The sequence below is a fragment of the Balearica regulorum genome, unplaced genomic scaffold, assembly GCF_011004875.1.
Source record: "Balearica regulorum gibbericeps isolate bBalReg1 unplaced genomic scaffold, bBalReg1.pri scaffold_57_arrow_ctg1, whole genome shotgun sequence".
Classification (NCBI taxonomy): Eukaryota; Metazoa; Chordata; class Aves; order Gruiformes; family Gruidae; genus Balearica; species Balearica regulorum.
In genome coordinates, this window is record NW_022679074.1 from 9,685 (window position 1) to 26,610 (window position 16,926).

A 16,926-nucleotide genomic window follows, 5' to 3' on the forward strand; every position below is an offset into this window, starting at 1 on the left:
TTACCTGACATAAAACAGTAAATAGGCTTGCTGCCTGAGAACTCTCTTGATGCCACATAGGTCCACACGCATATCGTCCATCTCATACCACAGTCCATTGCTGGCCTGTAAAAAAAGACAACGATATCTGGAGATGAACTGCATGGTTTCTCCACAAAAACACAGGCAGATAACTACAGAACCAAGGGAACACCCAAGCAAATCCAATCCAGCCGGTCAGGAGACCTTCTAGCCCAAAACCTCGGCTGCCAGTAACACTGCCGTGTTTCCCTTGTTAGGAAGGGAGTTGCTCTTTACCTTTGCATAGCAGAAATAGTGTCCTGAACCACAGCTGGCACCGCTATGCACCAGGACGGCATATAAAGAGTAGAGGAGCGGTTCTCCAGCTGTCTCAGACATGTACGGGTGAAGATCCAAGTGCTCGGGATACTTCACAACCTACGGAGAGACCAAGAGGGCTCAGAAATGATCCGCCAATACGACATGCCTCAGCCTTCCAGGACTAAAGGCCAGAGGGGTCTAAACACATCGTTGGTGCTCACGAACACTTGGGTTTTCCCTAAAGCAACATGTAGTGGTTTGGGTGGCAGGAAACTGTTCTTGGCCAAAGCAGCTCTGCCGCAGCAGACTACATGCTTGTCCTCCCACGGGAACTCTCCTCTCCCCAGAAGGGAACACAAAACACTCTGCATGAACAGCTTGGGAGAGAGCGTACTGCTTTGGGAAATCTCCTGCTCCAGGAAGAGGAAGTTGCACTCCCAATGCGTACACACCTTGTTGATCTTCTCGCCGGTGAAGTCGTCAAACCGTTTCAGACACAGCGTGAGAACCTTGGGCGGGCGATGGACTGTAAACCTCTTGGAGGCGGCAACCCTCTTGTCACACCTGGAAACCAAGCACAGAGCCGAGTGCTGAAATGCACCCTTAAGTGCACCCTGAAGTGCACCCTTGTTCCCCCAGAAGGCCAGCCCAGCTTTCATGTCTCACACGTCCTTACGCTATTGTAAGGCTATTCAGTGCCGTAAGGCCCTACGGGAAAACACCTGCGTCTCGTTATTGTGCACCTAAGCTACGTGAAATGATGACTGATGCTCAACGGCATGCAGCACTCTCAGGCAGGGTCTAGTCTTCACACGTCATTAGCAATCATCTTACTTGCTACATTTAAAGCAGTTTTCGCCATCCAGCTGCTCAGGTTTCACAAAGTCCTTCAGAGCTGCGCTGACAGAGGAGGCTGCCTGGAGGAGTGAGAAAGGAGAGCGCTGAGCTGCAGGAAACGCCCTCACCCAAACACGCACTAGGAGTGAACAAGACGACCCAGGTAGCCGACGCTGAGGAGACCCACCGTGAACCCGCAAGCAGTGCCCAGGAGGAGGCAGCAAGAGGGCATTATGCTGACCGTTTCCCTCTTTTCCAAGGGATTCCCGGGGCTATCGAGAGCTTCCTCACTGTGCCTCGGGACATCCGGAAGCAGAATTACAAACCCCCTTACTTTTATATCCAAAGGAACATCCAGGAAGGCCTCGTAGGAGTCGGAAACCGCTTTGCAGCTCAAGCATGTGACTGGAAGGCAAATCAAAATGCTGAGCGATGGGGGAAGTCGACTGTGCCGCTTTACGCTCGTCATACCTACTCCGCCAATCACACGGGCAGCTGTTTATCACAGGCAGGCAGAGGGGCACAGTCAAGTCCAAGGAGAGCAAAAAGTACCTCTGGATCTCAGAAAGCCCCCAAATATTTGATGGACGATGGTCGTTGATTGCGAATAGATGTCCAAGCTGGAAAGAAATGGTGAGGCAGAGAGTTATGTCCTCTCTAAAAGAGGTTTACTTTGTCTGAAAACTCTGGGCATGGGTTTTCTCTTGACGAGAGCACGTCAAGGAGTCCAAAGGGCTCGGGAACATTGAAAAGGGCATTTGCTTGTGCTTACTTGCTGCTTCCACTCAGACAAGCTCTCTGCATGGCATCGACAGTATAGCGCAAGAACTCGTGGGCATCTTCCTCCAAGCCAAGCTCAAAATGTCGTCCTATTACTAAGAAAGAAGAAGTCAGTAGTTCTGTCCTCCAAGGACAGAAGAAAACATGTACAAGCACCTGAAATGACTTACGTGGGAGGACACTGATGACAGCCAAAGGCTCGATGGCACTGGCTGAGGAACGCAGGACCTTGTTAACGTGTGCTTCCATTATGCACATCATGCAGAAGCCTCGCTCACGACCTGAAGAGAGAGGGAGGGAGGTTGGGAGGGAGGGAGGGAAGCTTCTCAGGTTAGCAAAATACCCATAGCGTTGGGAAACCTAATGGAGATCTTGAGGTTACAAGAACAGTCTCCACTGCTCTTCTCCCAAGGTGCCAGTGTCGCATCAAGCCCGGGGCATTTTGGTGCATAGAAAACTTTCTTCGGAGGGACGCTTAACTGACCAAAGTTTTCTGTGCAATAAGCCAAGGTGGTTTAACTTGCAGGAATCGGGAGTAGAAAGAGGTGCCTTTCTCAAGGTGCACACACCTAGAAACGACCAGCGGCTTCTAGGCTTGAGTGTTGAAAGAACACCCACTCAGGGGGTGTACAAAGAAGGGCTGCTTTTGTCCTCAATCAAATTGCACATGCTGGGAATCCTTGGGAAGTGCCCAGCGGACTTAGAAGGAGATGTTTGTAAAAGTACTCACATGCCTGGCTGTGCTCCCCAGAGAGCAGGTAGTTGGCCAGAGGGGGTGTGTACGTCAGGCACTGCAGGACGGAGTTGAGGAAGCATGTATTGCCCAGGTTGTGGAGTCCCGCTCCAGCTCTCTGTCGTTGCCGCCACTCCATGCAAACCTTCTCCGGAGGAAAGAGGATCCTTTGTGGCAGAGGCATTCCCTCGGCAGTGACTGCAGGGAAATGACATTTGAAAAGAGATGACACGATTTTGTTGCACGAAAGCATACTTGAAAAGTCAGGTTCTGTACAGGAGCACCCAGGAGACAACCAGCTCTAACCTCCAAGAGAGCAACATTGGGGGAAGCCTTACAGTGCCATTGAAATTGTCTGGTCAAGATAGAGTTTTGGAAAATAGTCTCTTCCCCTGCTTACTTTGCAAACAGTCCAACAAACCCACACTGCTTTCTGTGCCTTGGGCTACCTTCCTTTCCCTCGAGAGTCTAGAATTGGATTATCAGGTCAAGTCATAGAATCGTAGGATCATAGAATGGTTTGGGTTGGAAGGCACCTCAAAGATCACCTAGTTGCAACCCCCCTGCCATGGGCAGGGACACCCTCCACTAGACCAGGTTGTCCCAAAAGCTCATCCAGCCTGGCCTTAAACACTTGCAGGGATGGGGCCTCCACAACCTCTCTGGGCAACCTGTGCCACTGCCTCACCACCCTCACGGGGAAGGCTTTCTTCCTAACATCTAATCTCAATCGACCCTCTTTTAGTTTCACCCCATTCCCCCTGGTCCTATCACTACACTCCCTGATAAACAGTCCCTCTCCAGCTTTCCTGGAGGCCCCTTCAGGTACTGGAAGGCCGCAGTTAGGAAGTCTTCCCTCTTCCTGGTTGTAATGGAGGAACACAAGCAAGTCTCTTTCACAGAAGGTAACCCTACTGATGTCAGGGCATTCTATGAGCAATGTCATCTTTCAAAGTCTTGTACTAATGGCAGAGGAGTGATAAAACGCGTTTTCCTGTGTCTAGTCGAAAACGCCTGGGTAAGTCTGGCTGCTACCAGGAAACGCCCCCGAAGTCACTCTCGGATGTCAGCACGTCAAGATGCAGGGATGGAGCAGCAGCCACGTCCGTTGCCTTTGGGGATTCACAAAGTCCAAGCCTGCTGGTGAAGCTTTGGCTGGAACTTTCTGTTTACTGAGGGTTCTGTGCCACTCTTCCCAGGTACAGGACCGTGTCCATGAGACTCATGGAGCAAAACACCTGGTCTCTTAGAGGTTCATTTCCAATGAATTTGATCTGCCAAGATCAAGAGGCAGCCACATGCGTAGTCAGAAGTAGTGCTACCAAAGCAGCACCTTCAGCTAAGGCCCTGGGTTGACCTTGGCTGGCTGCCACATCCCCACTCAACTGCTCTCCCACCCTGGAGCTCCAAAAAACATTTATGAGCAGCTTTTTTGCATCTTCACCTTTTCTCCTCTGGGTTCTGTCAGCTTTCTGTCAGCCACAACTTTGCCAAATTCCCCCTCAGGGTGCCTGGATTGGAAGTTTTTTCTCCTGCCCCGCTTGGCTAATGTATTTTTGGGCTATCCCCATTTCTGACATCTGGTCCAAGCCCTTGTTCCTGCTTGGCAGGCAGTGAGTATTGCTCCTGTGAATCAAAAAAATTCCCTCAATAGCCAATGTGAGTATGAAGCAGGTATCCTTTATTGCAGCGCTGGGAGTTGCACCGGGATATTTCCACAAACGTGCGCCTCCACGAGAAAGAAATTGTACGTGATTTATATTACAAAAGAGTTATATATTCATTAGGTTTCCGATAAATCTAATACATAGTCATTATTATTCCGGGAACTCCTGAATATATGCTAATGTCCTGATATGCCCGCGCAGTTTCTTTCTCAGGTGGTCGTCAGGGGTCGTCCTCCTCAAATCTTCCTCTTTCTCCTCTTCTTCAGTGGACACAGTTGGGTGACCTCTTCTTCATGATCTCCGTTTTGCAAGCTCAGCAACCTTGTTATCCGCTCCGCCCAGATGGTCGGATGGCTTGTTGGCATATTGGGCCCCCTTTATCAGGGTGCCTCAAACTTTGTGTCTTTTTTCTAGTTCATACCCAAGGACTGTTCCCTAATTTATGGCTCCTCTTATCCTGTTTCGACATTCCAACTATTTTATTAATTGTTTTCTGTTGTACTGGAGCATGAGACAGGTGAAACCTGAGTTTGTGGGGCCTGACTCAGGTGTTGCCAAGTTATATATTCTGGTTTTAAAATTGTTCTACGCTAATTAGTTTCTCTTATTCATTCCCCCCCTTTTCAAAAAAGCCACCCACAAAAGTTTTTTGGATCCCCAAGGTGAGAGAGCAGCTGGGTGGGGACGTGGCAGCCAGACAAGGTCAACCCAGGGCCTTAGATGAAGGTGTTTCTTTGGTAGCGCTAGTTCAGAGACCTCATAGGGCTGTATCTCAGGGGCAGGACAAATTCATTGGAAATGAACCTCTAAGAGACCAGGTGCTTTGCTCCACGACTCTCATGGACAGGGTCCTGTACGTGGGAAGAGTGGCACAGAAGCCTCAGCGTGCGGAGTGTTCCAGCCAAAGCAGTGAACAGGCACGCTTACAGCCCTGGGCAGGTTTTTATTCATCCGGCTGGTGCGGCTCGGGGAAGAGGTGGGAGCTCTGCCGGCGGACAAAGAGCCCTTGGCCAGCAGCGGTGGGGAAGCGCAGCGGCTGATGGCTGTGGGAGGTGCCCGGGCCCTGGCAGCTGTGTGGCCTTGAGGGGACACGTCCCCGTGCGTGCGGCCCCGTGTCACAAAAGGGCAGTGATGCGGCACCCGCCCGGCGATTGTGACCTCACCGGACCGGGGCTTTATAAGCTGAAAAGTGGGCCAGCGAAAGCTAGTTGGGCTGAGCTGTCCTTTGGGATAACTTGGCTCCTTCCCTTGCTACTTGCGCACCTACTGTTTTCCAACCATTTCTCGTTTACTGCCCACTTCTCCTCAACTTCCATCTTCTTTCAAAGGTAACTGTGATTTGACTTTCGGGACAGATCACGCAGTAGGTAGATACGGGATCAAAGTATAGGCTGGTCCAGACCTTGAGAGCTCGAGGCTGAGCTCTTACTCCTTTAGAGGCTGGCAATGGCTATGGGTAGAGTTCCTAGCTGCTCATTCTTCTTAGTGACCATATCCTAGGATAGGTGAGTAGCTGAGCCTGAGGCATTGGGCTCAGCCTAGATTGACAGGAAGCTCACCCTTCACTCATGGGGTAGGAAGGGAGACAGAGAAGGAGCAGGGCACAGGCAGCCATTCATGTAGCGGCCGAAAGCCGAAAGATAACTCCTGCATACAAGGTGGGAAAGTGTGGGCTGGAGAGCCAGAGGGCTCTGCTTGCTGACGGTAGCCACAGGTCAGCAGCAGGTCCTTGTGTCTCTTCCTGTAGAGACTCAAAGCAGCTTGCCCCCCGAAACACACCTTCTTGAAAGCCCTGAAAATCTGGAGCGAGTGCAAAGCACTTCACCTTCCGTGAGTTCTGTTTTAGAGCTGGAAGTGTGTGTTGTCACCCTGTAAAACTGCCAGGAAATTGATGCTGCCTTTCGAGCAGAGAACTGGGGAGACCTGCAGTGTCTCAAGTCTGTGTCTTGGAAGGCTTGTGGTCCAGCTGTGTTGTGAACCCAGCCTGGCGCTGGAGAAACTCGCAGTGCTGGATGCTGTCCTGTGTGTAGTCCTGACCTGCAAGGCTGAGGCAGGAGAGAGGTGGTGAAATGGCTGGAAGTGTAAAGGTGAGGTCATGTGAAATCCATGAGTCTAACGGTGAGAAATGTCCAACTATCCCTAGTCTTAAGGCAAGGATCTTGGTCTGTGGTCTGCTGGTAGAGCAGAGATGTGAATGTAAAGAGCGGCTGGAAAAGCAGCCTGTTCATGCGAATGGAAATACCTCAAGACCTTGATGAAACTTCAGCCTTCCTCTTCCCTTGCCTGTGACTCTTTTCACATGCTTTCTGTTGCTCCTTCTAGAGAGAATTGCTGAGGCTCTGGAAAATGCCTTCATACTTCCGCAAAGTCATCCCATATGCCATCCCTGGGGCGCTGGCCCTTCTTGGCTGCTGGTGGATCTATTCCCACAGAAAAAAGCAGGCAAGCTCTTCTGACAACCAGGAAGGAGTAGCTGCTGAAGAAGAGCAGCGGCAAGAAGTGCCAGAGGAAGGATTCACCACCAAAGGAAGAAGCAGGCGTTCTGACGAGAGAGGCAGCCTTCGAGGAAGAGGAACACCCGGAGAATGAAACCTCGACCTCCCTGCCATCAGCAGGGTCGATGATGCCCTCTCTTCCCTGTCAAACTCAGGAGAGGCCAGATCTCTCAGAGGACCGTCCAGACCCGTCTGTAATGACACTGCAGCCCAGCACTGTTGCAGACGACAGTGCAAAGCCAGAACCAACGGGATCTCCGGATGAAAGCAGTGGCCCTGCTTGTCTTTCTCTCCCCCTGACCTGGGAGTGTCACGGCAGTGCTGCAGGGAGCCTGGTAGAGGATTCAAGCTCTACTGCCAACCCAGATGAGTGTGCAGCAGGTGGGTATGCATTTGCTCTCAGAATTCCCATCTCCGTAGGACCCCGTGTTAGCTGGGTGATCTTCAGGGTCTGTTGCCAAGGGGCAAACAGGCTGGTCCCCTTTCGGCACAAAGTTAATTCTTGTCTAAAGCGAAGCATGTGCTTGAGTAGCCCAGTGAAATGGGCCGTGTCTGGATGGAGGCCAGGCTGTTGAACACCTTGCTGGTTTGAGACATGCTCATCCAAGTGGTTTCTGCTTCAGTTCAGGCAGCCTCTAGGAAGCACTGGGTTCCTCTCTGTGCTGACGGGCTGCTGCTGAATGGAAGCTGGAAGGCAGCAGGTTTCTGAGGTGCTGCTGGATGAAGCAGGGAAGTGCTCTGAGGAACTGTGATCAAATGAGTTGGTTGCAGACCACTTCCCCGGAAGCCTTGTGGTTTGGAAGGGTAGGTGCACGCCAAGAAATCCCTAGAGGGAGCAACGTTCGAGGAGTTCCTCCATCTGTCTCGGTGTTGCTTTTGCCTTCTACATCCTGGATGGTGTGCGCCTGGCAGAATACAGCGCTGCCTGAGAATACAACTGTTAGGTAACCCGTCTGACCTTGGAGATGGATGTTAAAATCCTTTAGAAGAGCCTGTGGCGCCAACAGCCCCTAATGAGGGGATGTCTTTGGGAATTGCTACAAGCAGTTGGAACCAAGCTGCTTGCTGCAAGACATGGGGATTGAGTTTGCCAGCCATGAAGGACGAAACGCACCGAGCATTTTCACTGGTGAGAGCAACCCTAGGAAGAACATGGTTTTGCCTTGTTGTGAATGCCGGTGTGCCAAGAAGGTACGAGAGTGTGTTGTGGAGCCTGGGGATGAGAGTGGCTGAGAGCTCTGCACTCAGCTGAAGGGTAGGAAGAGGGGCTACAGCGGGTCAAGCTGATGATGGGGCCATGTTGGACAAGAGGTCCTAGAGCTGACCTTCACCCCCAGGCTGTGAGACTTCAATCCTCATCCTTGTCCAGGAAGTCTATGGCAAACAGCTGCCCTCTTTGCCTTTGCATTTCTAGGCTTCTGTGTTGTGTACCTAGTGAAGATGTGGCAAATGGGAAGCAGCTGTTGGGTTTCTTTTTCTCTTTGGTCTTGCGCTGGATGGTCTGACTACTTGCAAGCAAGTGAGGCTCTTCCTGCTTCCGCTGGTTCATCTGGAGGGAGGAAGGATCAGCCTTGCGTTACACTGACTGCACTGTGTCTGGGCTCTGACCAGGAGGAAGGTGTTTGAGTTTGCCCCCTTGCCAAGTGGGAGGATTCCTGGTATCAGCTGATGGTTTGGAAACAAAACACGGCTCAGCTCTGGCACCTTCTTTCTTCAAGCATCGGAGAAATTTGGGCAAGAGGCAATCTCCTACCCCAGCCAGTAGTGTGCACAGCTGGCATTCAGGTCACTGCGCAACCCCTGTTGGGGCCAGAATGTCATGTCAGTGCAAAGAGCAGAGGAAGAGCTTGCATGTCCCGTGCCCCCCCCTTTCCGCATGCTGAACTCCCTGTGAAAAGCCCTCTTGAAGCCATGGGGAAAAGGCAAAATACCTCGCTGCAGCAGCAGCAGCAGCAGCAGCAGGAGCCCAGGGTTGATGTCAGCATAGCTCTCCTTCAGCTGGTCACTTTGACTTAGTGTCCTGTCTCTGCTCCTGTGTAAGGTGTTGCTATTTTGAAGGACTCCTGCTGAACTCAGGCCTCTGTTGAGTTCCTAGAGGCGTGCAGGTTTTTCTTCAGGTATGGAAGGAAACCTTTGGTAGGTCATGTGGGACAGGACTTGACCCCTTCTGAAATACTGGAGACCCTGATACAGGAACATCCCAACTGAATGCCTAGGAAGAGCTCAATGTAAGCTCTCTAGGAAATGCTGCATTTTCCTGGCCTTGGGTCTGGTAGCTGGACTGTGTGGGTTGTCTGAATGCTAACACGTGTGCATGTCCTGTAGGTTTGGCTGTCAAAGGCATGGATTTTGTGGACAGTGACTGTGCCATGAGGAAGGCAGTGACGCACCAGCACGCTCATCCAGAAGGAGGCTCCTGCAAGTCCGACCTCACTGTCTGGGAAATAGAGGTCCCCAAGGTAACCACCGCTGGGCTGCTCACACCTCCTGCCCTGCCCTACATAGCCATCTTCTGGTTCTTCCAGTCTGGTACCGGCTCCGTGCCATCCCAGGGGGGAGATCCGCAACCACTAAACTGGAGAGGATTTAAGCATTTAGCTCCCAAGATGTGAAGATGAATCTATGAAAAGGAGCTGTGCTTACGGATCTCTATCTACCTGACCTTTTCCCAGACCAGCCGAAGTCTGCCCTGGTCCAGCATTGCCTTTCTTCTCCCGTCTGGCCCGACACTACAGGACCTGGGAATGTGGCTGAAATAAGCCACAGAGAAGAGTGTAGTTTGATCTCTGTTCCTCTTCCTAACTGTTGGTTTCTCGACTCTTTCACAAAGGCTTTAGTTCGCCGCTTGATGGGCAGAAAAGGAAAATTTCTGAGGTTCCTGGAGGAAGCGTCTGGTGCCAAAGTTTATGTCACAAGAGTACCTTATTTTGGTGGCTCCCGCCTCTGTCACATCGAAGGTAAGTGGAATGCCTCTCGATTTGTGCTCTGCTGCGTACCTTGGGGGCCTGAATTCGATGGGCAAGGAATTGAAACAGATTTTGTGGCTTTGTGAGTCTAGTGCTTTAGAAAACTTTTCTGCTCAGTGCTGTTACAGTAGAGGTATATGCCAAGGGTGCCTTGGCATGTGAACCCTCTATTCTCGAGGCGAGAATGCTTTTTAGCATCTTCAGCTGCTGTAGTTTAACCAATGCCTTTTGCAGGATCACTCCAGGCTTGAAGAAGGAGCTAGGGCATGCATCAGCAAATATAGCACTCTTGCCTGTGAAGGATGTTAGCTTAATGGTGGCTGAAAAACACCTGCCAGTGAATTGGGTTCATCCTGGAAGCTAAAGCTGTAAAACTGGGGCCTGGTAGCCTGAGTTGCTAACCTTGCTCTGGTAGCAGGCTACATGGCCAGTCTCTGAAAAGTGAACTTGTTGACGTAGTGCAGAACGCTTTTGGTAGCTCTATCGCTTCACGTGGTGGGGGTGTCCTCAGCACATCTGTGCTAGAGACTGACTTTGGGATTTTTGTCTTCCAGGCTCGGCACAACAAGTAGAAAAAGTCCTGAGCCTGATTGGCGAGAAGGTCACAGAGCTGTGTCTCACCAACATCCATGCTCCACCTCCACCAACACCATTGGCACCTCATTTGCTCCTTATGACTCCCTGGGTAAGTCCCAGCTTGCTGGCTATGCTGATGTCCGGGTGGAAGGCTGTTGTTGTTGGTCACTGCTCGCGGAGCGTGCTAGGTCCGTGTGGCTGGTTCAGAGCTGCCCTGAAAACCAGTTTGGTTTTGTGTAGCTCTCTGTTCTCCAGCTTGGGTAACTGTTATGGCTCAGATTGATCTCCCTGGTCTTCCACTCCTGCTTCCATTCTGCCTGAGCTGAGAAATGTAGACTCATAGAATCATTTAGGTTGGAAAAGGCCTTTCCGATCATTGAATCCAGCTGTCAACCTAAGACTGCCAAGTCCACAACTAAACCATGGCCCCGTGTGCCGCATTTACAAGCAGCCTTTAAAATACCTGCAGGGATGGTGGCTCAATCACTTCCCTTGGCAGCCTGCTCCAGTACTTGACAACCCTTTTGGGGAAGACATTTTTCCTACTATTCCATTTAAACCTCCCCTGGCGCAGCTGGAGGCCGTTTCCTCTTGTCCTATCCCTTGTTGTTTGGCAGAAGAGAAAAACCCCCACCTCACTCCAACCTCCTTTCAGGTCAAGGGAGAGAGCCATAAGGTCTCCCCTCAGCCTCCTTTTCTCCAGGCTAAACAACCCCAGTTCCCTCAGCCGCTCCTCATCAGACTTGTTCTCTAGACCCTTCGCTGGCTTCATTGCCCTTCTCTGGACAGGCTCCAGCACCTCCATGTCGTTCTTGCAGCCAGGGGCCCAAAACTGAACATAGTTCTCGAGGTGCGGCCTCACCAGTGCTGAGTACAGGGGGATGATCACTGCCCTAGTCCTAGCTGCAATGCACACTAAGGAGACTTTCTTTCCTCCACATGACAGCTCTTCCTCCCAGATGGAGTTCCTGTAGAAGTGGTTGTGTCAAACCAAGTCGATGCTGGACACGTATTTCTACAGCAGTATACACACCCCACTTTCCACGCCCTGCACAGCCTTGAACAGCAGATGTACGCCTGCTACTCTCAAGCCTGCAAGGCCAACCCTGCCAACTCCAGTAGAAGGCAAGTAACTTGCTTGCTCACAAATGGTTCTGTTGAGAAACTTCTAGGGTCGTGCGAAAGCCTGATGCCCCCGAGTTGGGCTTGGGAAGTTTCCCAGTGGATGAGAATGTGACAGTTCAGAGAGTTGCTTGCCTAGCTGCTGCCAGAGTAGCAGCACTTCCTGATCCCCCTCATGCCTGGAGTACCCCCCTCCCCAGCCACTTGGCTGCATGTTGAACTTCAGAATGAGATCAAGTCTGCCTCTGGAGCATTTCTAACCAACCTGGCCCCTGGAGGATTTTTGGTGACAAAGCGTGGGACTCCTCCCAAGTCTCCATCGGGTCACTGTCTGCACATGGAGTAAAGTGGAGGGTGCATCACAAGGAAGGAGGGGGAGGGGTTCTTAGGGCTTCCTTTCCTTTTTGGAGACAGAGCTCACTGTTAGTGACCAAAGGCTGGAAGGGAACTGGATACCTGGCTAGAAGAGCATGGTAGTGGCAGGCAGAGACTTGAGAGTACAAGCCAGCTCTCTGGTGTCCCAGCGGCAGGCTTGTCTGATGGAGGGCTGGGGGGCGTGGAAGGAAGATGGCAGCAGCATGAGAAGAAATGCTGTTGATTCTCAGTAGAGACCTGTGCAGCACTAGGACTCAGCCTGAAGTGCTGATTTCTGGGAAGCCACTTCAACGGAGCTCTTCTGTTTTGCAGTTGGTATTATCTGCGCGGCTCCGGGCCTGGGTGGGGCATGGTTACGGGCTCAAGTCATCAGCTACTTGGAAGAGACCGGTGAAGTGGAGCTCAGATACGTGGACTACGGAGGATACGACAAAGTGAAGATCGACACGCTCAGACAAATCAGGTCTCTAACTGCTCTTCTCTGGCTTGAATCTTCATCAGAGGCAGTCCATATCATTTGAATTGCTTATAGGATTTTCCAGAGCTGAAGTGGGAAAAGGTAGAAAGGTTTGTCTCAGCAGCGGGTGTGGAGCCCTTGGGAGCACAGCAAGCTCTTGCAAGGCTTTTTTGAAGGGAAGGGGAGAGGCAAGTGCAAATTCTCCCACCTCAGCGTGGAAGCTGAGCAAAAGGAGGCCTTCAGGAGGGGCCCCAGAGCGTACTTAATTGATGAGGTAGGAATAAGATGCAGATTCTCTGTGCCCCAGCCCCATGGGCTGGGAGAGCCATACTGGATGAGGGTTTTCTTACACAAGCCCAGGAAAGACTTGATTGTGCCCCAGAGGTGGGAGAAAAGCAGTACAGCCTCCATTAGGGAGGTGGGTTTTGCTTGGAGCCCAGTCCAACTTGGCATGCTAATCGGACAATTTATTGCTGCTGCTGCTTAGATTGCTGGGGGGATAGTCTGGTTTTTTGGGTTTTGGTTTTTTTTTTTGACTGTCATTAATTTTCAGCTGAATATCTGTTGGAGCAATTGATTAATCAATGTCACCTTCAAGAATACAGGAGTAACTTAAAGGCATGTTCTTACGATGGGATCGATTCTCTTTTCTTTAAGGTCCGATTTCTTATCACTGCCTTTCCAAGGAGCGGAAGTTTTACTGGACAACGTGGTACCGCTTCCAGGTAATGGGACTCTCGAGACGTACCGTCGGTGGTGCTCCTGCAGGTTTCCATGGATGCCAACTGTGTACAAGCAAGGACTCTGTCTCAACCTTCTCCCTCCTCTTGCAAGCTCAGCCTCTGATGGGACTAGAGCGAGAAATTGTATTTTCTTCTTGTAAATGTGCTAGCATGGCATAAGCTGTTCGACTCCAGGGGAAAGAGGATAAATGGCCAGGCTTTTTTGTGCATGGAGGAGAGAAGGAATGACTCTCCTAAGCAGCAAGTTGGCAGGACTGGCAGGGTAGAGGTGAAGTAGCTGTACCTACGCTGCCGCCTTCTGGCACAGAGTAGCTGTACACGGCAACTTCGTTTTTAATCTGCTAGCCAAATAGCTGGCATTTCCCTACGCAAATGACGGAGGTGCCTGGTTCAAAAGACTAGCCTCCAAGCCCTGGCAGAATGCCAGTCAGTCACTGCCTAGAGATGCTTTCTGGTTTGCTTTTTTTATTGCCCCTGCCCCCGCTGCCCCCCATTCTTTCTGGTGATGTTAGAGATGCAGGCTGTGCTGGTGTCTCAAAAGCTGCCCTTCTGAGTGCGGGAGGGGTGGCTGTAGGAGCTCAGGGTCAGGCCAGGTTTCAGCCCTGGGTTTGTGGCTGGCAGCACTGCAGGAGGTACAGGCCCTGCCAAGACTAGAGGGATGGCAGGGTTTAAGCTGCTTCTAGCAGAAGTCAGTGTTTTGCATGTTCCCGGAGGAGATCGACCTCGTTCAGGATTTGTGGGCTTGTCAGGAGTTGTTCACTTGCTGCTGGAGATGGTCTCGCGGTGGGGAGCACGAAGGAGAAGCTGTATTTTGCAGCAATTTGGTAGGAAATAAGCAACTGTCCTCCAAAATGACAACCCTTCTGCCCAGTCGATTGTAACTGGATTGCCAGGGAGACAAGGGTTTCCTGCTGCATTTACAGGTGTGGAGTTAGCAATGGTACCCACGTCAGCTGTGCAGGCTGAGAGACTGGAGCTGCCGGTGCTTGCAAAGAGGGCATTTGGCACTGCTCAGGTGCCAGCCAGCCTGCGGTAGAAATGCTTTTGAGCTCCCTGTGAGAGTCCTGCGCTCTGTGCAGGGTCCGTAAAGTCCTGAAGCCCCTGAGCTTAGTTTATTCAGGATCAAAGTACTCATGGCAGCTCAAAGGTACCGCAGAAGTCTACTTTTCTGTCTTGCAAGCCTGCTACTTCATCAGCCACCGATGTTCACGTTCACTTAGCTGGTGGCTTTCGAAAGCACTTTGCCCTTTCCCTTTGGCAACACAGCAGGCATACTCCTTGTGTGACCTCCAGCTTAATAGACTGGGTTCAGCAAGTGCCCACAGCAAGGGGAGGTGAGGATTATTCTCTGGCCTAACTGATGTGGGAGGTGCGACGAGATGAGCTGAATAGTCCCTTCTGGCCTTTAAAGCCCGTGACTGACTCTCTCCTTTGTTTTCTCCTGCTCTCTTCTTTCCACAGGCGAGGATCACTTTTCCGCCAAAGCTGACGCCGCTGTTGTTGAGATGACCCAAGGCGCAGTCCTAGTGGCGCAGGTACCTGAGAGCTGTCTGCAAAAGCCTTGTTGCTGATTTGACTGCTGCTGTTATCCTCTGTGTTATCCCCCTAGCCCACCGTGTGTGTGTTCAAATCCAAAACAAGGGCCGAGCTTGTCAGGCCGGCTGCTGGGCAGGGTTCTTGTGGAGCAATCTGGGTGCTGAGAACTTCCTTGTGGAGCATCGGCACCGCTCCGGACGCTGTGGCTGGGAAGGGTTGAGTATTCCCTCTTGTTGCTGATGTGGGCCGGGAGGCAGGGCTCCTGAATGGCTTTACAGAGCACAAAGTGGCCTGATGTCCAGCGGAGAAGTATTTGCCTGGGTCTGCACTGCTTTGCCAGTCTCGGCTGTCTTTGCAACACCGACATCTGGGACCTGGCCTCTGGCTGGCCAGAGGGAGAAGTAAGGCTTCTGGCAGGGTCCCCAAGGCTTCTGCATGTCGTGCCTGATCTCAAGGGAGAGGCGCTTCCCTCTTTTGAAGTGCTTCTACTCGTGGCTGTAGCCATCCCCGTCAGTGGAATTGGGACGAGTGGGAAGCTGATGGCATTTGTGATGCTCAGTCTCAGAGCTTCCTTTGCTTTAAGGCAGTGCTCAAAGGTGTCACGAATTCTAGCAAGGGCATGGATTTGAGTGACTAGAGACAACTTGCCAGCAGGCTGTCCCAGCTGCCTGGTAGCAGTAGCTACCTTTCCTCCAGCCTCCACCAAAGTTGGTGTTTTGAGGACCTGAGATGCAGTGACTGGTGCTAGCCTTGCGTCCTCCATGGCTCGGACCAGAGAATTGCTGAGAATTGCTCACACTCATGACCTGAATGAATTGCTGCAGGCTGATGCCTGAAAACTAATGTTTTTCTGTCTTTCCAGGTCACCAATTATGACAACGCAACAGGTCTGCCACTGATCCAGCTGTGGAACTTGATGGGAGACAAGGTGCGTATGTTGACCTACCGATTTTTTTCAACACTGTGAGAGTTTCTGATTATGCAGACTTGTGATTAGGAACTTGCTGATGTTTCTTTCTCGTGGCTTGTTCACCTTTCTCCTTTTTTTTTTTTTTTTTCCCCTCCCTTTAGGTGGTGTCAGTGAACAGAACTCTGGTGGAAAGAGGACTGGCTCAGTGGCTTGTCTACTAGCCATGTCCTGGGCACCTTGGGAAGTCTTTCTGCAAATAAATCTTCTTTTGCACTATTACAACCTGGTTTGGCAAGTTCTCACAAGGAAACCTATTGACAGCTGCGTGTGCAGTTTTGGTGGTCCATTCAAAGGCGTTTTGCTGAACCGGAAACACATGCCTCATCTCAGTGATGACAACGGGACGTTCTTGGATGACAATAACCTGTTAGAGAGGGATGGGATCCACCTGTCTAGAAGAGGCGGGGGAATCTTTGGCAGCAGGCTGGCCTACTTGGTGAAGCAGGTTTTAAACCGTACAGACTCAGGGGCTGGCGTCTGTACGGTTACATGCAGAAGAGTGGCGAGGAGATAGGCGATGGGGTCAGTACAGCTATTTCAAGAGAGGGGGGGAGGACAAAACCAACCCAAAATCGCCCCAAGCCCCCTTCCCGTCTCCACTACCACCAAGGAGAGAGCGAGCAAGCGAGCGACAAAAGCTTGTGTCAAGGGCTGATTCTCAATAGCTGGCAGTGAGGGAGCTGCTCGGCTGTGTATGAAACCCTGACCCAGAATCAGGTCGTCTATGAATGATTTAGCGCCGGGTGCCCCACGATCACTCGGTACGTGACGTGACAGGGGAGAGGTGGCGCCGCATCTGTCCACCCCTCTGGTCCTGACCACGAGCGGCGCTCTGCACCAGACCCTCCCCAGGCGGGGCAGGCGGCTGGCTGTCGCAAGCCCACCGAGGCATCAGCAGTGCTGTGGTATCGCTACGTCTAGTCAGGATTCTGACTTACAGTCATAAGCCCACAGATGGTAGCCTCGTGCCACTGGCTCCTCAGCCAAGCGCACGCACCAGGGGTCTGAACCTGCGGTTCCTCTCGTACGGAGCAGGATTAGTATTGCAACAACACATCATCAGTAGGGTAAAACTAACCTGTCTCATGACGGTCTAAACCCAGCTGACGTTCCCTATTAGTGGGTGAACAATCCAACGCTTGGTGAATTCCGCTTCACAATGACAGGAAGAGCTGACATCGAAGGATCAACAAGCGACGTCGCTATGAACGCTTGGCCGCCACAAGCCAGTTAGCCCTGTGGTAACTTTTCTGACACAGATGGCACAATTGAGTATGTCTTTTGATTCTGGCGTCCTGAACCACAGGACAGTATCCAATTATATAGGAGTAGGTCTCATTCTCCGCCT

General features: G+C 51.6%; 1 protein-coding gene and 1 pseudogene across 1 annotated transcript; one reads left to right on the top strand and one right to left on the bottom strand.

Annotated features, from left to right (window-relative positions):
- On the bottom strand, positions 1–3,162 carry LOC142599816 (ubiquitin carboxyl-terminal hydrolase 42-like). Its single transcript, XM_075741567.1, has 9 exons — positions 2,669–3,162; positions 2,109–2,219; positions 1,931–2,033; positions 1,711–1,778; positions 1,493–1,563; positions 1,156–1,238; positions 774–885; positions 298–438; positions 1–105 (listed from the first exon to the last, which is right to left on the bottom strand). The coding sequence occupies exons 1-9, from the start codon at positions 2,922–2,924 to the stop codon at positions 1–3; spliced, it is 1,050 nt and encodes a 349-aa protein (XP_075597682.1). The 5' UTR covers positions 2,925–3,162.
- Positions 3,163–6,684: 3,522 nt separating this feature from the next.
- LOC142599811 (A-kinase anchor protein 1, mitochondrial-like) lies at positions 6,685–15,739 on the top strand (annotated as a pseudogene).
- The last annotated feature ends 1,187 nt before the right edge of the window (positions 15,740–16,926 follow it).